This window comes from Hemiscyllium ocellatum, chromosome 7, assembly GCF_020745735.1.
Source record: "Hemiscyllium ocellatum isolate sHemOce1 chromosome 7, sHemOce1.pat.X.cur, whole genome shotgun sequence".
Taxonomy (NCBI): domain Eukaryota; kingdom Metazoa; phylum Chordata; class Chondrichthyes; order Orectolobiformes; family Hemiscylliidae; genus Hemiscyllium; species Hemiscyllium ocellatum.
Genome location: NC_083407.1, coordinates 3,084,455 through 3,105,745, shown reverse-complemented (window position 1 = coordinate 3,105,745; position 21,291 = coordinate 3,084,455). Strand labels below are relative to the sequence as shown.

General features: G+C 49.7%; 1 protein-coding gene across 1 annotated transcript in view; it reads right to left on the bottom strand.

The window, feature by feature from the left end:
- The window catches only part of LOC132817304 (SPRY domain-containing protein 3-like), a 454,579-nt gene that overhangs the window by 148,180 nt on the left and 285,108 nt on the right, over positions 1-21,291 (bottom strand). The window contains exon 5 of the mRNA XM_060827714.1: positions 14,612-14,761. Coding sequence (XP_060683697.1) covers positions 14,612-14,761 — 150 coding nt within the window. The remainder of the gene's footprint in view (positions 1-14,611; positions 14,762-21,291) is intronic.

Below are 21,291 nucleotides of genomic sequence, written 5' to 3'. Positions count from 1 at the left end.
TGAGAGTCAGTGTGTGTGGGAGTGTACCCCAGTGAGAGTCAGTGTGTGTGGGAGTGTACCCCAGCGAGAGTCAGTGTGTGTGGGAGTGTACCCCAGTGCAAATCAAAGGGATATGTGTGAGTTGAGTGAGAATTGCAGTGTTTGTCTGAATCTGCTCCAAGCTGAGAAAGCTGTGCATTCTTGAACGTTAATCCGAGTGGAATCCGTGTGCAGCAGCCTCACTTCCTCCCGTCCCTTTCCAACTGTGTTGTGGATTTTCTGACTGGCTAACAGGATCTTGTATGAAGTCTCTGCCAAAAGTTCATGTCGTTGGCATTTAAACAGAGTGAGACAAAACAGAGTGGAAGTCTCGACAGCTTTTCTTCCTCAGCATTGAGGGAGGGTCAGGTGGGACGAATGGGTTAATGAGGTGGGGGATGTGAGAGCTTGAAGGGAATCAGAGGAAAGTCCGTGTGAATACAGTGGGGACTGAGCTGCAACCCATTACAGAGACTAAAAAATCATTAAAAAGACTGATGAATGCTGACTGTTGGAATTCAAAGGGGATGAACTAATGTTCCTGCTGTATCAAACTCTGCCTTTGCCTCAGCTCTGCTCCCGGCAACTCGGGAAGGAGTCGCTATCATTGGTGGATTCTTTATCTATATTCCTCCATTGTACAGGATTGGTGAATTGGCCACGCTAAATTGCCCGTAGTGTTAGGTGAAGGGGTAAATGAAGGGATGGGTTACGCTTCGGCGGGTCGGTGTGGACTTGTTGGGCCGAAGGGCCTGTTTCCACACTGTAAGTAATCTAATCTAATCTAATCTAATCAAATCAGTACACGGGCATCGCAGACTGGGACCAGCGTTTATTCCCCGTCCCTAGTTGCCCCTTGAGAAGGTGGGGGTGAGCTGCCTTCCTGACCCGCTGCAGTCCATGTGCTGTGGGTAGACCCACAATGCCCTTAGGGAGGGAATTCCAGGATTCTGACCCAGTGACACTGAAGGAACGGTGATATATTTCCAAGTCAGGATGGTGAGGGGCTGGGTGGGGAACTTGCAGGGGGGTGGTGTTCCCATGGATCTACTGCCCTTGTCCTTCTAGATGGAAGTGGGTGTGGGTTTGGAAGGTGCTGCCTGAGGGTCTTTGGGGAGTTTCTGCAGAGCATCTTGTAGATGGTACACACTGCTGTTACTGAGTGTGGGTGGGGGAGGGAGGGGATGGTACACACTGCTGTTACTGAGTGTGGGTGGGGGAGGGAGGGGACGGTACACACTGCTGCTACTGAGTGTGGGTGGGGGAGGGAGGGGACGGTACACACTGCTGTTACTGAGTGTGATGTCAAGGGCTGTCCCTCTCCCCTCCCCTCTGGAATTCAGCTCCTTTGTCCATGTTTGACCCAAGGCTGTAATGGGGTCAGGAGCTGAGTGACCCTGGGGGAACCCACACTGGGCGTCACTGAGCAGGTTATTGCTGAGCAGGTGCTGCTTGATAACTCTGTTACTGACCCCTTCCATCACGTTACTGATGATCGAGAGGAGACTGATGGGACGGGAATTGGCCGGGTTGGATCTGTCCTGCTTTTTCTGTACAGGACATACCTGGGCAATGTTCCACATTGTCGGGTAGATGCCAGTGTTGTAACTGGACTGGAACAGCTTGGCGAGGGGAGAGGCAAGGTCTGGAGCACACGTCTTCAGTACTATTGCTGGAGCGTTGTCAGGGCCCATAGCCTTTACAGTATCCAGTGTCTGCAGCTGTTTCTTGATATCACGTGGAGTGAATCCCATTGGCTGGAGACTGGTGTCTGTGACGATGGGGACCACTGGAGGAGGCTGAGATGGGTCACCCACTCGGCACGGCTGGCTGAAGGTTGCTGGGAAAGCTTCAGCCTTAACCTTTACCCTGATGTGCTGGGCTCCTCCATCATTGAGGGTGGGGGGATTTGTGGGGCCTCCTGCTCCAGTGAGTTGTTTAATTGTCCACCCCCATTCACTACTGGGTGTGGAAGCACAACTTTGCCAATATGAGGTTAATTTATGAGGACAGGTTGCACTATGTTGGTTCTCTTTCGAGAGAAGAGTAGGGAGATCGGGAAAAGGTGTAAGATTTGTCCTCGGGATTGCAGGACTGGCCTGCGATGAGAGATTGGACAAACTGGGCTTGGATTCTCTTAAATGCTGGCAAATCAGAGTTGATCCCATTGAAATTTACAAAGTCCTGGGCAGGACAGAGAAGAGAGAGACAGGGAAGTGGTTTCTCTGCTTGAGGAGTCTGGAACTAAGGGACATAATAGGAAGTGAGATACCACTTAGAATTGAGATCAGGAGAATTTCCTTTCCTGAGAGAGTTGTGAACATTTGGAGTTCTCACCCACAGGGGCCCAATCTGTTTCAGGTTGAGTTTGTTTGATTTCTGATAGCCAGCCAGGTACAGGGTCATGGGGAGCGGGGTGGGGAAAAGGCATTCAATTGTTAGATTATTCATGATTGTATTGAACAGCAGGGCAGGCTTGATGGGCTGAATGGCCTGCTCCTGTTCCTCTGAGTGCGACAGAGAAAGGGAGAAGAGGGAAACAAAGAGATACACGGAAACAAAGACCTCTTCCATCTGTTTCCACACTGTAAGTAATCTAATCAAATCAGTACATGGGCATCGCAGACTGGGACCAGCATTTATCCCCCGTCCCTAGTTGCCCCCCTTGAGAAGGTGGGGGTGAGCTGCCTTCTTGACCCGCTGCAGTCCATGTGCTGTGGGTAGACCCACAATGCCCTTAGGGAGGGAATTCCAGGATTCTGACCCAGTGACACTGAAGGAACGGTGATATATTTCCAAGTCAGGATGGTGAGGGGCTCGGAGGGGAACTTGCAGGGGGTGGGGTTCCCATGGATCTGCTGCCCTTGTCCTTCTGGATGGAAGTGGGTGTGGGTTTGGAAGGTGCTGCCTGAGGGTCTTTGGTGAGTTTCTGCAGGGCATCTTGTAGATGGTACACACTGCTGTTACTGAGTGTGGGTGGGGGAGGGAGGGGATGGTACACACTGCTGTTACTGAGTGTGGGTGGGGGAGGGAGGGGATGGTACACACTGCTGTTACTGAGTGTGGGTGGGGAGGGAGGGGATGGTACACACTGCTGTTACTGAGTGTGGGTGGGGGAGGGAGGGGATGGTACACACTGCTGTTACTGAGTGTGGGTGGGGGAGGGAGGGGATGGTACACACTGCTGTTACTGAGTGTGGGTGGGGGAGGGAGGGGATGGTACACACTGCTGTTACTGAGTGTGGGTGGGGGAGGGAGGGGACGGTACACACTGCTGTTACTGAGTGTGGGTGGGGGGAGGGAGGGGATGGTACACACTGCTGTTACTGAGGGTGGGTGGGGGAGGGAGGGGATGGTACACACTGCTGTTACTGAGTGTGGGTGGGGGGAGGGAGGGGATGGTACACACCAAGGCCACAACATCTAGCAGCAGGAAGAGGCCATTCAGCCCATTGAATGTGCTCTAACATCCAATACCACCATGGCTGACTGTGGGCTTTAACTCCACTGTACCTGTCCTTCTCTGTTTCCCTCAGTTCACTCTCTGTCTCAGCCTTAAATATATTCAGAAATCACATGACACCAGGTTATAGTCCGACAGGTTTATTTGAAATCACAAGCTTTCAGAGCACTGCCCCTTTGTCGAGTGAAGTGGAGGGAGGCACGCAGCTGTGTGAAGGGACAGCGTTCCGAAAGCTTGTGATTTCAAATACACCTACCGGACTATAGCCTGGTGTCCTGTGACTTCTGACCTTATCAACCCCAGGCCAGTCCCGGCAACTCCGCAATATATTCGACAATGAATATTCACTCCTGACTGAGGCAGAGAATTCCAAAACCTCACAATCTCTTGTGAGTGAAGAAGGCTTTCCTCATTTCAATCCAAAACAATCACACCCTTCCCCTGAACCCCTGCTGTGACAACAACAAGACTGCTTTGTCAATGTACCCCAATCCCCTTCCAATAAAGGCCACCGTGCCTGCAGTTTTCCCGAGTGCTTGCTATATTTGCAGCGCGCTCCTCTCATGTCCTCCTTGTACAGACACATCCCTCTGAACATCAAGTTACAATGTTTGTACTTTTTAATGGGTATGCTGTTCCACTATCCTTACAAACGAAGTGGGTGACCTCACAGACCCACTGCCTGCCACTTTGATGCCCGTTCACTTTATCTGTCGCTATCTCTTTTTCAACTCTTTGTGTCCCTCCCACAGCTTACCCCTCCCTCACTCTGTATCCTCAGCAAGTTTCAGTTACCTTAGTCTGACTCTGGCTGTGTCTTTCTTTAATCCCTGAAGCACTCCAGTGCCCCAGACCTGTCAACCTGAGAATACAATCAATGGTTTGCAACCCTGGAACAATAATGTTGCCCTCGCCCCCTTTTCCCATCCACCCTGCCAGCCGGACGGATGGAAGCTAGTGCATCCATTGGAAGCGAGCTCACATTTCAGTAAATGAGCTGATGGATTTTCCACATTCTTCTTCCCAGGAACAGGGTGGCTTTCCAGGAAGGCCCCAGTGTTTACTGCTCATCAAACCCACTCAGATTCTTGTCTGCGTGAAGCCTTCAGACCCAGGCCCACGTTACAACGTGTCTGCTGGCTGCGAGAGAACGGCATCAGCTGATGTTCCAAACCAAAACCCTGCCTTTTGTACCTGACCGTAGTTCAGCCCTAGCCCAGCACCACACCCTGGCCACACATCAGAGAGCGTGGTAGTGTCCCAGCTCTGGAGCAGGGTGTCTAGGTTCAAGGACCAGCTGTTCCAGAGGTGGTGTCATATGTTAGGAGAAAGTCAGGACTGCAGATGCTGGAATGTGCTGAAGAAGGGCTTATGCCCAAAACATCGATTCTCCTGCCCCTCGGATGCTGCCTGACCTGCTGCGCTTTTCCAGCACCACACTTTTAAACTCTGGTCTCCAGCATCTGCAGTCCTCACTTTCTCCTAGTGTGTCATATGTTCTCTGAACAATTTGATTAGAAAAGTACTTATAACACTCATCTTTCAGCAGTAATAACTTGATGGGAAAATGATGTTTGAGATCCTATTTACAATCATAGTTGACTCCCTCACCATCGCCACCTAAGGTTCTCTTGTAATGACATAATGGAGAATTCCATCACCCTCCTGAGTTGTGCCTTGTAGATGGTGGACAGGCTTTGGGGGGTCAGGAGGGGAGTTACTCACCGCAGGATTCCTAACCTCTGACCTGCTCCTGTAGCCGCTGTGTTTATGTGGGGAGTCAGTCACTGTAATGGCATTAAATGCCAAGGGGCAGTGGTTAGATTGTCTCTTCTTGGTGATGGTCATAGCCTGGCATCTCTGTGGCGTGAATTATTATTTTCTGACCCTGATGTACTTGATGTGGAGGTGCTAGTGTTGGACTGGGATGGACAAGGTCAGAAGTCACATGACACCAGGTCATATTTCAACGGGTTTATTTGAAATCACCAGCTTTCGAAGCACTGCCCTGACAAACGCCTGACGAAGGAGCAGTGCTTGAAAAGCTTGTGATTCCAAATAATCCTACTGGATTATAACCTGGTGTCATGTGACTTCTGACCTTGTCCATCCCAGTCCAACACTAGCATCTCCACATCAAGCCTCTTTATAAAGCTCGAGATAATCTCCACCCAGAGCACTGGGTCACATTCTGGTCACTGCAGGGGTAACCCTATAGAGGTGCATAAAATCATCAGGGGCATGGACAGACAAAGTCTTTTCCCTGGGATGGAGGGAGTCCAGAACTAGAGGTTTAGGGTGAGAGGGGAAAGATATAAAAGAGACATAAGGGGCGACGTTTTCACACTGAGGGTGGTACATGTATGGAATGAGCTGCCAGAGGAAGTGGTGGAGGCTGGTACAATTGCAACATTTAAGAGGCATTTGGATGGGTGTATGAATAGGAAGGGTTTGGAGGGATATGGGCCGGGTGCTGGCAGGTGGGACTAGATTGGGTTGGGATATCTGGTCGGCATGGACAGGTTGGACCAAAGGGTCTGTTTCCGTGCTGTACATCTCTATGACTCTATGACAGCACTCTAGGAAGGAGTGTACCAGGATAGGGATTGTTTCTCATGGAGCTAAGGAGATTGAGGAGAGATTTGATTGAGATGGACAGGTTGTCAATCAGTTTGTATAATGAGGCCGAAGATGCCCTGCTTCCCTTAACCAATGGCACGAACAGTTGGGGCTGTGAGAGAGAACATCTTGGCACAACCGAGAACTATGGGAACATCCTCATGGAAATTAAACTTCCAGGATCAATGGGATGAGGAGCCATTGAAGCTGAAGAGATAGCGCTGGTTAGCACAGATGACAGTCATGGGACTGAAGTGTTCACTCAGAGACCCAGGCAAATGCTCCGGAGGAATGGAATCAACTGTCGATTAATAAAAGCCCACCTGATATAATATCCTTCAGGGGAGGAAATCTGCTATCCTTACCTGGCCTGACCTACCTGTGGCTGCAGACCCACAGCGACGTGGTGACTGCTAACTGCCCTGGTTGAGCTTCAGACTCAGTTCAAGGGCAATTACGGGAGGATAAGAAACGCTGGACTTTTGCCAGTGACCTCAGTACCTTCCAACCTTCCAGCTCAGCACCGTCCTCATGACCTGTCCTACCTGCCAATCTCCCTTCCCACCTATCCTGCTCCACCCTCCCCTCTAACCTATCACCTTTACCCCCACCTCCATCCACCTATTGCACGCTCAGTTACCTTCCCCCGGCCCCACCCCCCCTCCCATTTATCTCTCCACTCCCGAGGCTCCTGCCTGAAACGTCGACTCTCCTGCTCCTCGGATGCTGCCTGACCTGCTGCGCTTTTCCAGCACCACTCTGATCTAGACTCTGATCTCCAGCATCTGCAGTCCTCACTTTTTCCGAGTGACACACGTGCCCCATGGGCAAATCGACCAGAAGTCTGTGCATGCTGTGCTCCACTCCATTCTTCCCTGCTCCTGCAGCATATAATCGTTCACAAACTGGGCAGGGGTGAGGTTCAGAACACTCCCAGACTCACTCTGGAGTCAGGCTGGCTATATCAGGAGCAGGCATTTTCACTGCTCCCGCTCAGGACAGCAGGGGGTGCTGTCAGATCACATTACACCAACACACACACAGCCCACAACACACACAGACACACACACACTCACACACAGACACAGCCTACAACAGACACAGACACACACTCACACAGACACACACACACACTCACACAGACACAGCCCACAACACACACACACACTCAGACAGACACACACACAGCCCACAACACACACACACACACACACACACGCTCACACAGACACACACACAGACACACACAGCCCACAACACACACAGACACACTCACACAGACACAGCCCACAACACACACACACTCACACAGACACACACTCACATAGACACAGACACACACACAGCCCACAACACACACAGACACACTCACACAGATACACACACTCACATAGACACAGACACATACACAGCCCACAACACACACACAGACACACACACACAGACGCACACTCACACAGACACAGCCCACAACACACACAGACACTCACACACTCACACAGACACACATGTACAGACACACACACAGCCCACAACACACAGACATGCACACTCATAGACACACACGCACACACAAGCACAGACTCACAGACACACATCCTCACAGACACAGACACACTCACGGACATACACACTGACAAACACATTAACAGACAGACAGAGACACACACACTCACAGACACACACACAGAGACAGACACACACATAAACAGGTGGACACACACACACACACACAGATGCACACATACAGACACACACAGACAGACAGACACACACACACACACACACAGATGCACACATACAGACACACACAGACAGACAGACACACACACATACAGAGACATAAACACACAATTCTCCCACACAGAACTCTTAAAAACAAATACTTTAGGAACAGCAACAGGCCATTCAGTCCCTTGAATCAGCTCCACCAAACAAAAGAGCAGGTCCCCGAACTTTGTTCCAATCTCCTCTCTGTTTCCTTCTCATTCTCCCCCTAACTTTGCATTGGGTCCATCAAAAACACATTCAACAATTTCATTTTACATCAATTGCCAAATCCCTCTTCTACAGTCACTGATGTTATGTCAGACAGTCAGTAATGAGGGGGTGCTGCACTGTCAGAGGATCAGTGCTGAGGGAGTGCTGCACTGTCAGAGGGTCAGTACTGAGGGAGTGCTGCACTGTCAGAGGGTCAGTGCTGAGGGAGTGCCACATTGTCCGAGGGTCAGTACTGAGGGAGTGCTGCACTGTCAGAGGGTCAGTGCTGAGGGAGTGCTGCACTGTCAGAGGGTCAGTGCTGAGGGAGTGCCACATTGTCCGAGGGTCAGTACTGAGGGAGTGCTGCACTGTCAGAGGGCCAGTACTGAGGGAGTGCCACATTGTCCGAGGGTCAGTACTGAGGGAGTGCCGCACTGTCCGTAGGTCAGTGCTGAGGGAGTGTCGCGCTGTGGGAAATGCTGCCTTTTGAGTGAGATTTGAGTTGAGGTCACATCTGCTTTTTCAGGATTTCATGAAACATCGTGTGGGATCAGTTTGAAGTCGGGTCAGGAGATCAGTGAAGTCTCTTGCATATTTTTTATCCCAACATTAGCATCACAGGGACCAATCCCCTCATCAGTATCACATTGTAGCTCATGGGATCTTGCTGTGTGTAAATTACCTCGCCCATTTGCTACTTTGCAACTACAATTCATTTCAGGCGCGTGTTCTGCAGCATTCTGCGATGTGCTGAAGTTGTCAGTGGCGCTACATCAGTGCAGGTCTTTCTTTTTTCCTGTCCGTGCCCAGGCCCAGGCGAACGTGACTGACTCTCTGTTCATCTCTTGACCCACTCTGTGAGGGAACGGGGACCAAATTCCCACCTGGGCATTTGCAAGCGGAGCCCTTGGGAAAGCGAGCACCAAAATCTGAAACTGGAGCTGTTTGTGAACAATGTCCTGGCCCCTGTCTCTCAGCCCTCGCCCACATTGTGCCTAGATCTGTGTCAGGTCAAAGCCAGGGCAACTGCCTTCCCACCCACCCCCACCACACACCAACCCCACATCTCTGCCCCGCACCCCCCCCCCCACCACACACACACACACACACACACACACACACACAGTTCAGGGCGTGAGGGTGGAATCTTGCTTGGGTTATTTCTGATCTTCTCTGTGTCAGTGTGGGCAGGATTTGGAGGGAAGGAGAGAGAGAGAGAACCGCAGAGTGAGTGGAAAGAGATTGAGAGAAGGGAGAGAGTGTTAGAATCTCTGTGTGACAGAGATAGACAGAGAGAGAGAGGGAGGGAGAGAGGAAACGAGGCTGTGCCCATTTGCGAATACGGTTTTAATTAGGAATAAGGAGAGACTGCCTGCTCCAACATAATCACTGTGTTTTCTGCCGAGCTGGCCTCTCTACTACAGCCTCTGTCATCTTTGATCCATTGTTGAGCCTCAGATTGGGCAGCTGTGTAAACATAGCTCTCAGATACCAGCAGTTGGTGGAAGATTTCAGAGCCACTCAGAAACTACACACAGCCCGCAAGAAAAACCCCACTGTGCAGAACAGACATACACGGCATACAGAGCCCAGGAACACCTCCCTGTCACTGCAGCCAGCTCACCAACATATCCCCTGTCCCCACTCCCAGCCAGTCCCACACCCCCGGGTTCAGGGAGTCTGCACCCTCTCCCGTGGGAACAGCAACTCCAACTCAGAACCAAACACCATCTCAGCGAGAACCTAAACTCAGCTCCTGAGAGGCAGCAGCACGTTCACACAGTTCTCACACTGGGAACCTCGCACTGTTCACATTTCATTGAGACAGTGCAGAGTGAGCATTACTCTGTATCTAACCCCGTCTGTCCCTGTCCTGGGAGTGTTTGATGGGGACAGTGTAGAGGGAGCTTTACTCTGTATCTAACCCCGTCTGTCCCTGTCCTGGGAGTGTCTGATGGGGACAGTGTAGAGGGAGCTTTACTCTGTATCTAACCCCATGCTGCCCCTGTCCTGGGAGTGTTTGATGGGGACAGTGTAGAGGGAGCTTTACTCTGTATCTAACCCCATGCTGTCCCTGTCCTGGGAGTGTTTGATGGGGACAGTGTAGAGGGAGCTTTACTCTGTATCTAACCCCATGCTGTCCCTGTCCTGGGAGGGTTTAGATTAGATTCCCTACAGTGTGGAAGCAGGCCCTCTGGCCCAACCAGTCCACACCAACCCTCCGAAGAGTAACCCACCCAGTCCCATTTCCCTCTGACTAATGCACCTAACACTACAGGCAATTTAGCATGGCCAATTCACCCTGACCTGCACATCTTTGGACTGTGGGAGGAAACCGGAGCACCCGGAGGAAACCCACGCAGACACGGGGAGAATGTGCAAACTCCACACAGACAGTTGCCTGAGGCGGGAATTGAACCTGGGACCCTGGCACTGTGAGGTAGCAGTGCTAACCACTGAGCCACCATTTGATGTTTTTATTTTCTTTACTTTGATTGGTAGGGGGCTGCTATAGTTTTAAAAGCAAATGACCCTGGAGCTCATTGTGAGTTGTATTTACTCTGCTGCTTTGTTCAGCTCAGTTGGGGGGGGGGGGGGCGGGGAATGAGTGATGTGAGCACATGCAGGTCCGCCCGGAGACAGAATGCTGATTGGTTTGTGCAATCAGGACCAAATGTGCAGGCTACGAGTCATCAGCAACTCTCTGATTGGCTCTTGAGCAGCTGGATGTAAGATGTGTGACCAATACGGACAGAGATATCTCCAGACTGCACCAGAGAAAGGCTAGCTCTCTCTCTATCCCTGTGTTTCTATCTCTTTCTTTCTCTCTTTCTCTTTCTCCCCACCCTCTGCCACTCTCTGTCTTTCTCTGTCTGTCTCTCTCTCTTTCTGTGTCTCTGAGCAGTGAATTAACCAAACCCAGAGGATAGCTCAGCATTCTTTAAACTGTTGTCTCTAACAGTGACTGAGAGACTGTACAATTAGTGTGCCAACTGCACTGTGTCTCCAGCAAATAACTGGAAAGTTCTGGAAATAAAGAATTTACAGAACACACTATGGGAGGCAAAATGGAAGCCTCTTCAAACATTGCTGATGGGTGCAATTGAACCTTACTTCCCATCCGGCAGATGGTGTTAATGTGGATAAGTGTGAGATTATCCATTTTGGCCGGAAAAACCGAAGGGCAAATTATTATTGAAATGGGAAGCAGATTCGGTGTGTGTCTGTGCAGAGGGATCTGGGTGTCATTGTGCATAAATCTCAGAAAATGGGTGTGCAGGGGCAGTGTATAATGAGACAGGCAAATGGAGTCATGGCATTTATTGTAAAAGGGTGAGATTATAAAAGTGTGGTTACAATTATATCAAATGTTGATGAGCCCCCACCCAGGGTCCTGTGTTAGGTTTGTTCTCCTTACGTGGGGAAGGATGTGGTGGCACTGGAGGCAGTTCGGAGGAGGGTGATCCCAGGGATGAAAGGGCTGTCGCTCAGGGAGCAGGTGGATAACTTGGGCTTGTACTTACTGGGATTCTGAAGAGTAAGGGGGAGCTGATTGAGGGATATAAAACGCCAGAGGGAATTGATAAGGTGGAGGTTAAACAGATGTTCCCTCTTGGAGGACAGTCTCCAACAAGAGATCATAGATATAGAATGGGAGGGGGGAGGTTCAAACAGAGATGGGGAGAAACAGGATCTCTCAGAGGGGGGGGTGGGGAATCTGTGGTACTCAGGGTCCCAGAGGGCAGGGCAGGCAGAAGTAGGAACAGACTCAAGGAAGAAATCAATAGGTTTCTGATGGAAAACAATGAGGGGCATGTATAAGATAAATAGACAAAGTATTTTCCCTGGGGCCGGGGAGTCCAGATCTAGAGGGCATAGGTTTAGGGTGAGAGAGGAAAGATATAAAAGAGATCTAAGGGGCAACTTTTTCACACAGAGGGTGGTACGTGTATGGAATGAGCTGCCAGAGGATGTGGTGGAGGCTGGTACAATTACAACATTTCAGAGCATCTGGATGGGTATATGAATAGGAAGGGTTTGGAGGGATATAGGCCGGGTGCTGGCAGGTGGGACTAGATTGGGTTGGGATATCTGGTCGGCATGGACGGGTTGGACTGAAGGGTCTGTTTCCGTGCTGTACATCTCTGTGACTCTAAAAGCAGGATCACGGGCTGTGGGGAGCAGGTGGGAGAGTGGAGCTGGGACCAGGGTAAGATCAGCCATGATCATGTTCGATGGTGGAATGGGCTCAAAGGGCTGAATGGCCTCCTCCCACTCCGAATCCAAATGTTCCTTGAAGTAACTCCACAGAGGCTGGTATCCTGTCACCAGGTTGTCTTTTATTTCCACGGGGAGAGTCCCTGACACTGACCCAGCTCCCTCAGAGCCAGCTCTCAGGGTGAACAGAACCGCTGACCCTCCTGTTTATATCTGTCAGCCAGGGCTCCCTGATTGGACCAGGTAACAGCCCCAATCAGGGAACTCAGATTCTCTGAGGTCCACTTGACTGACCTTGCTACCGTGGCGACATTCCCATGTTCCTGTGTTCTCCAACATCTTTCCTCCTACTCCTAACACCAACTGGGATATGACATGTTCCGAGCGTACATATGTATTCCTGTCGAGAGGGGGTTGGTGGTCTTCTGCCCATATCAATGAGCTAGTCATCATGAAGCTCAGAGCTCACCTTAGCAATGGCTGGAGTTTAAATTCAATTCAAGAATCTGGAATTGAAAGATCCCCATGAAATGATCATTGATTGTTGCACAAAACTATCAGATTTTCCAATGTATCAGAGTTGGATCATACATTCCTATTCCTGATTGTGGACTGGAACAGGGAAATGGGCTGGTTTAAAAACCAAGGATTGCTGAAGGACTGGCCACTTTGTAAAAGCAATTTCTCTGCCCATCATTGTAAGTGATGGTTACACAGCTGCTGGTTCAAGCAGTGACAGATAGTTTGCAGTTGAGCTGGAGCTAGAGGTGTGTACAAAAGGCAATTCAGCAAGAGGCTGATTAGCCAATGGGGTGGCAATGATAAAGGCCTCTTGCCTGGCAACAATGATACGATTGGCTGCCATGGAGCTGGACAGCCTGTGGCTGTTACCAACATGGAGAGAATAATAGAATCCCTACAGTGTGGGAACAGGCCCTTCGGCCCAACAAGTCCATACCCACCCGCCGAAGAATTACCCATCCAGACACATTCCCCTACCCTATATTTACCCTTGACTAATGCATCTGATCTACACATCCCTGAACACTACGGATAATTTAGCATGGCCAATCCACCCTAAACTGCACATCTTTTGACTTTGGGACGATACTGGAGTACCCAGAGGAAACCCACACAGACATGGGGAGAATGTGCAAACATGTGTGCAGGTATGTATGTGTGTGTGTGTGTGTGTCTGTGTGCACACGTGCGTGCGCATTTGTGTGTGTGTGTGTGTGCATGTTTGTGCGTGTGTGAGTGTATTTGTGTGTGCGTGCATGTTTGTGTGTTTGTGCATGCTTGTGTGTGTGTGCATGTTTGTGTGTGTGAGTGAGTGTGTGTCTGTGTGTACGTGCACGATTGTGTGTGTGTAAATGTGTTTGTGTGTGCGTGCATTGTGCGTGTGTGAGTGAGAGTGTGTGTGTCTGTGTGTATGTGCATGTTTGTGTATGTGTGTGAGTGTGTGTGTGTCTGTGTGTGTGCATGTTTGTGTGTGTGTGTGAGTGTGTATGTGTGTGCATGCGTGTTTGTGTGTGTGATTGTGTGCGTACGTGTTTGTGCATATGTGTGAGTGTGTGTGTGCGCACGTGTGTGCATGTGTGTGTCTGTGTACGTGTGCATGCATGTGTGTGCATGTGTGTGTGTGCATGTGTGCGCGCGTGCCTGTTTGTGTGTATGTGAGTGTGTGTGTGTATGTGTGTGTGTATGTGTATGTGTGTATGTGTGTGTGTGTATGTGCGTATGTGTATGTGTGTGCGTGTGCGTGAGTGTGTGTGTGTGAGTGTGTGTGTGTGCGTGAGTGTGTGTGTATGAGTGTGTGTGTGTGTGTGTGTGAGTATGTGTGTGTGTGTATGTGCGTTTGTATGTGTGTGTGTGTGTGAGTGTGTATGTGTGTGTGTGTGTGTGTATGTGTGTGTGTGTGTGTGTGTATGTGTGTGTGTGTGTGTGTGAGGGCCAGTTTATAAGGGGATTAGTGTTGTAACTAGTGGAATTATATTCTGGTGCTTCATAATTGTTTACTTGTAGGGAGTCTATTTAATTGTAATAAATAGTGATTCTCATAAAGAACTAAAAATGTGGCCTGTACTTTCCAACAACCTGGGTCTGAAAGTCAAGTAAATTATAAATTCTACATAATTTTTGAAATCTCCAACTTCAGTGAAGAGTCCAAGCAAAGCAGAGCTTGGTTCCCAGCACGTTCGCCCCGTGCGGCTCACTCTCTGATCTGTGCTGACAGTCACTGACTATGGAGCACAGATTGAGATAAACAGGGAGAGGTTTCATGAACATAATGTCAATGTCATTTCCACCTACCTTTCTCGCTACTCCCACTGCAATGTAGCACTTGGCACCTGGATTCACAATCTCCACCTCAAAGTAGTGACTCCCGGTGCTCAGGGGCAGCTTCGCCTGTGCAAGTCCCACATCCAAGATACTTTTCCCTTTGCCAGCATACTCAAGCACCTAGAGAGAGAGAGAGAGAGAGAGACACACACACAGACAGACAGGCACAGAGAGAGAAACACACACACACAGATAGACAGATACACACACACACACACACACACACGCACACAGGCACAGAGAGAGAGACACACACACACACACACACACACAGGCACAGAGAGAGAGAGACACACACACAGGCACAGTGAGAGAAACACACACACTCACACACATAGACAGACAGACACACACACACACAGGCACAGAGAGAGAGAGGGAGAGACACACACACACACACACACACACACACAGATAGACAGACAAACACACACATACACACAGGCACACAGAGAGAGAGACATACACACACACACAGATAGATAGACAGACAGATATACCCATGCACATAGGCATAGAGAGAGAGAGAGACACACACACAAACACAGACACACAGAAAGACACATACACACAGGCAGAGAGAGAGACAGACACACACACACGCACACAGACAGAGAGTCAGTATTATTGACTTGTTCTCACTGAGAGGTAATACACACACAAACTGAAAAAGAGAAATACTTGAGCCAGAGGTTTAACCTGCATCAACAATTAAAAAGTGATTTCCCACAGGGTTATCAGGCTCCTCACTCTCCCCCACTCCCCCTTCATTCTCCCTCACCCTCCCCTCACCATCCCTCAATTACGTCTAACTCTCCCTCACTTCACCTCATTCTCTCTCACTCCCCCTCACTCTCACTCCCTGCACTCTCACTCCTCCCTTATCCCCCCTCACTCTCACCTCACTCTCCCCACACACTCACTCACTCCCCCTCTCTCCAACTCACTCTCCCCCTCCCCCTTGTCTTCACTCCCCATCCCTCCCCCTCACACCCCAACACTCTGCCTCCTTCCCCCACACTCCCCTTCCTCCCCCTCACTCTCCCTCACTACCCCCTCGCTCTCCCTCACTCTCACTCCCCTCCCTCAACCCCCTCCCCTCACACCTCTCCCCCCCACTCTCCCTCACTCCCCTCCCCTCCCTCCCTCCCCTAAACTCCCCTCCCTTCCCTCACACCCCTCCCTCCCCTCCCTCCCCTCCCTTCCCCCACCCCTCGTTGTTTTAGATAATTCAAGGGTCAGTGAATATTCCAAACTCCATTCACTGTGTCTACACATTTCTCCAAGTTTCTTATTTAAGAATTAGTCCTCATTATCCTCAACTCAGCACCAGTGTGAAACTGTCTTTCCTTATGTATCTTTTATTGCCTCCTCTGAACGTAATCTAGAGGGAAAGGCACTGAGCTTGATGTTTTTGTGACATTTCCAATTTCCAAATCCCTCATACAGAAACTGTGAGGCTCCATTCCAAGCCCCTGGTCATTCTGATTCCCCTTCTCGCTGGTGTCACCAGGATCCGTGACTCAGTCCCTCAGATCCTGGGAACTCCCTCACTGATTAGCTGCAGCTGACTGCTACTTTACACACACCCCAGTATTATCTCACTGCGCTACCCCTCCTGCTCACTCAGACATCCATTCAATCTTTAGATGTCTCAGCTCGACTCGCAACAGGTAACCCCAAGAATCTCGCTGCTACATTTCCCTGAGGGAAAGGCCTCAGTGGTGGCATGGTAGTGACAATAGTCTCAGGGTCAATGGGTTCAAATCCCATCCCAGGAATCAATCTGGCATTAAGAAATGGCTGAATATTGGCCACCACTGTCACATGTCACTGAAAACCAATATGGTTGTGGGAAGGAAATCTGCGCTTTTTAACCTGGGCTGGTCTACAGCAACGCAGTTGTCTCTGCGATGGTTCGGATTCACTCAGTTGCGTCAATCGTCACAAAGTCTCAAAGGAATGAAACCAGACGGACCCCCCAGGACCTTGGCTTCGGAAAAGACAATAGCAGAAAGAGCCCCCTCCCAGAGTCGTAGAGATGTATAGCATGAAAACAGACCTTTCGGTCCAACCCGTCCATGCCAACCAGATATCCCAACCCAATCTAGTCCCACCTGCCAGCACCCGGCCCATATCCCCCCAAACCCTTCCTATTCATATACCATCCAGATGACTTTTAAATGTTGTCATTGTACCAGCCTCCACCACATCCTCTGACAGCTCATTCCACACATGTACCACCCTCTGTGTGAGGTGCCCCTAAGGTCTGTTTTATATCTTTCCCCTGGTGTCTTTACAATCTGTCCCACATTTCACCTCATCCTGTACTCACAAACTGGACATCTAACCTTCCTCAGCCAAGGGGAGACAGTGAGGATTCCCCCCCGGGGAAAATACGTATTTATCCTATCCATGCCCCTCATGATTATATGAACATCTGTAAGGTCACCCCTCACCTCCGACGCTCCAGGGAAAACAGCCCCAGCCTGTTCAGCCTCTCCCTGTAGCTCAGATCCTCCAACCCTGGCAACATCCTTGTAAATCTTTTCTGAACCCTTTCAAGTTTCATAACATCTTTCCGATAGGAAGGAGACCAGAATTGCACACAATATTCCAACAGTGGCCTAACCAATGTCCTGTACAGCCACAACATGACCTCCCAACTCCTGTACTCTGTATTCTCTGACCAATAAAGGAAAGCATACCAAACACCTTCTTCACTATCCTATCTACCTGCAACTCCATTTTCAAGGAGCTATGAACCTGCACTCCAAGGTCTCTTTGTTCAGCAACACTCCCTAGGACCTTACCATTAAGTGTATAAGTCCTGCTAAGATTTGCTTTCCCAAAATGCAGCACCTCGCATTTATCTGAATTAAACTCCATCTGCCACTTCTCAGCCCATTGGCCCATCTGGTCCAGATCCTGTTGTAATCTGAGGTAACCCTCTTTGCTGTCCACTACACCTCCAATTTTGGTGTCATCTGCAAACTTACTAACTGTACCTCTTATGCTTGCATCCAAATCATTTATGTAAATGACAAAAAGTAGAGGACCCAGCACCGATCCTTGTGGCACTCCACTGGTCACAGGCCTCCAGGCTGAAAAACACCCCTCCACCACCACCCTCTGTCTTCTACCTTCAAGTCAATTTTATATGCAATTGGCTAGCTCCCCTCGATCCCATGTGAGCTACACCTGCTAACCAGTCTACCCTGCAGACCTTTGTCGAATGCTTTGCTGAAATCCATGTGGGCAGTGTCCCACGCACTGCCTTCATCAATCTCTCTGCTGCCTCTGGGGCAAGTGAAAGTGAGGAGTCATGGCTTGTGAGTGTTGTGGAGGTAGTGTATTACTTGAATGAGGACAGTCCTGTTGAAGGGCTTGTGTCTGAAACGTCGATTCTCCTGCTCCTCGGATGCTGCCTGACCTGCTGTGCTTTTCCAGTATCTCAACACTCTCAACTCTGGTCTCCGGCATCTGCAGTCCGCATTTGTCCCCTCTTGACTGAAGCAGGTTGGCTGTCCAGGATGTGAGTACAGGATGGAGGTGGAACATGGGACAGATTAAAAAGACGCCAGGGTAGCCATTGTTGAGGCTGGTGTTGAAAGAGGAGATGCAGGAAATAGACAGGCAGGCAGAGAGGCAGAGATCAAATCAAGACGCAGAAATTGCCGATGGTGCAGCACGTGTCGATGTAATCTCGGGACATTTGTATGTACTGACAGTCCTTCCTCCCACAGGAGGAACTCAGGCAATGAGAATGCATCGATTCAAGACAGAGTCTTCAACTGAAATGTTCCAACAGGCAGCTGCAAGTGACTCCCATGGAATAACATCCTGCTGGTATGTGCCTACATCAGATGGAGATGATTCGCCAGAAGATCCTCCGTTCTCAAACCCTTCCACCTTCATTGGTAATCCGAGCACCTTCCTTCCTCTTCCACATCCTGGAATATTTCAAGTTAAAAATCCCACAACACCAGGTTATAGTCCAACAGGTTTATTTGGAAGCACTAGCTTTCAGAGCGACGCTCCTTCAGGTCGTTGTCCTCTTGGACTCATGCTCCGAAAGCTAGTGCTTCCAAATAAGCCTGTTGGACTATAACCTGGTGTTGTGGGATTGTTAACTTTGCACACCCCTCATATTCCAGGCCTCGGCCTCCTCAATGTCCCTCGTGCACTGAAGCACCTGATCTGGACAGCCCACCTGAACACAAAGGGACTATCCGACAGAACTGGATCAGACTGGGCCAGGCAACACAGATGCTGAACGGTCTGAACCAATGACTGGCCGTGTTACAATCACAGCCATCACTCCCGGGTCACAGGGTGGAGAAGCAGGCAAGGCTACAGTCCCGCGTCCCTCAGAATTGACCGACAGCGCTTGGGTCTGGAATGGAGAGCTGTGTGATTTCTGAAGAGGAAAGACATGAATGGAGGTAGCAGCAAATCCATGTACACAGGCCGCTCTTGTTATTGTCACAAACCAGTTACCCACAGCAGCTGTGGGAGCTGATTGGTTGAATTAGATGATGAATCTCACTGGCCATTTGGTAGCTACAGGATGGTGCCCTGTTGTGCTGAGGGCAATTTAGTGAAAGACACATGGACTTGTTGGGCCGAAGGGCCTGTTTCCACACTGTAAATCTAATCTAATCTAATCTAATCAGGGTGGATAAGGACGTCATGGTGATCAAATGTGTTGCTGCTCACAATCCACCACCTCAGGTCCTCAGAGAAAGGAAAAGGTATTTGACAAGGTGTTGCATAAAAGGCTGATCTAGCAGATTAGCTCCCAGGGAGTTAAGGGTAGAGGATTGGCTTGGATTGAGGATTGGCTGACTGAGGGAAAGCAGAGGGTCTCTGAATGGAGTGTCTGACTGTGCCACCATCTTGAGGCGTCGAGGAGGCCCATTGTCCCCAGGCTCTCGTTGGTAAACCCTGTATCTCTACCCACACTCCATGGTCCTCTTACTATTCACACCAGCTGATGTTCCTCTACCCACCCTCCCTGCCTGGTTCTCTATAACCCCTTGACTGACATATTACCAACTCCCCCCTTCACACCCACCCCCCCAGGATTCACACCCACTCCCCCAGGATTCACACCCCCTCCCCCAGGATTCACACCCACTCCCCTAGGATTCACACCCCCTCCCCCAGGATTCACACCCACTCCCCCAGGATTCACACTGGGTAAACCTTAGGACTCAAGCACGATGAAATAATTACAACATTCAATACAATTGTCTATTGCAGGCTTTACTCTTTCATTTAAAAAATATTACTGCTTTTAAACACTTTCACCTACAGAAAGACACTTAACCAGCTTTCGTTCAACTGCACAATTTCATATTACAAGCATTGCGGTTGTCAGAAACAAAAGCAGAAATTGCTGGAAAAACTCATCACCTGTGGAGAGAAATCAGAGTTACCATTTCAGGTCAATTGACCGTTCCTCAGAGCTGACGGTAGCTTGGAACAAATTGTTTTTTTATGCAAAAGATAAGGTGGTGGGAGAAGTTGGGGAGGAAACGATAAGTGGAGATAGAGCCCAATGAGGCAGATGAACAGTTGGACAGAAAAGGAGTGAGTCACAGCCAACCTGGGAGCACACTTCCAGCTGATCAATATCCATCTGTGAACTCTGTATCTCCTCATCACAACCTGCTTTCCCATCTATTTTAGTATCATCCACAAAGATTACTCTGTTACCCTCTGTCCCTGTTTGCAAATCAGTTATTGAGATTGGAAGTAGTTAAGGCCTGAGTTCCGAACCCTGTGACATCCCACCAGTTACAGGTCACCATCCACAGCCGGATCCCTGTAACCGGACCCTCTGCTTTCCCTCAGTCAGCCAATCCCCAATCCAAGCCAATCCTCTACCCTTAACTCCCTGGGATCTAACCTGCTAGATCAGCCCTTTAAGCAACACCTTGTCAAATACCTTTTGTAAGTTTAGATATATCATGGGTTGGGGGAGTCCAGAACTAGAGGGCATAGGTTTAGGGTGAGAGGGGAAAGATATAAAAGAGACCCAAGGGGTAACTTTTTCACACAGAGGGTGGTATATGTATGGAATGAGCTGCCAGAGGATGTGGTGGAGGCTAGTACAATTGCAACATTTAAGAGGCGTTTGGATGGGCATATGAATAGGAAGGGTTTGGAGGGATATGGGCCGGGTGCTGGCAGGTGGGACTAGATTGGGTTGGGATATCTGGTCGGCATGGACGGGTTGGACCGAAGGGTCTGTTTCTGTGCTGTACATCTCTGTGACTCTAAATCCACCGGATCCATCAAAATACTGAATGGATTCACAAACTCTGAACATTCCCCTGTCCCTGTGTTTTGTTTTTGCTGCTGTTTCCCTGTTATTTACTATCGATGCTCCTTAACTCTGGGATCTGCCTGTATTGCTCACAAGACAAAGCTTTTCACTGCGCCTCGGTACATGTGACAATAAATTCTATTCAATTCCATCCCCATTACCCATCTTGCTGGTTACATCCTCCAAGACCTCCTTCAGGTTTGTCAAGCCGGACTTGTCCTCGCACTGTGGAATTCAGCTTTGTTTTCCCAAGTGTTCAGGTATCTCCTGCTTTGTGACTGACTTCACCAACCTCCCCACTCTCCAGGATAAACCA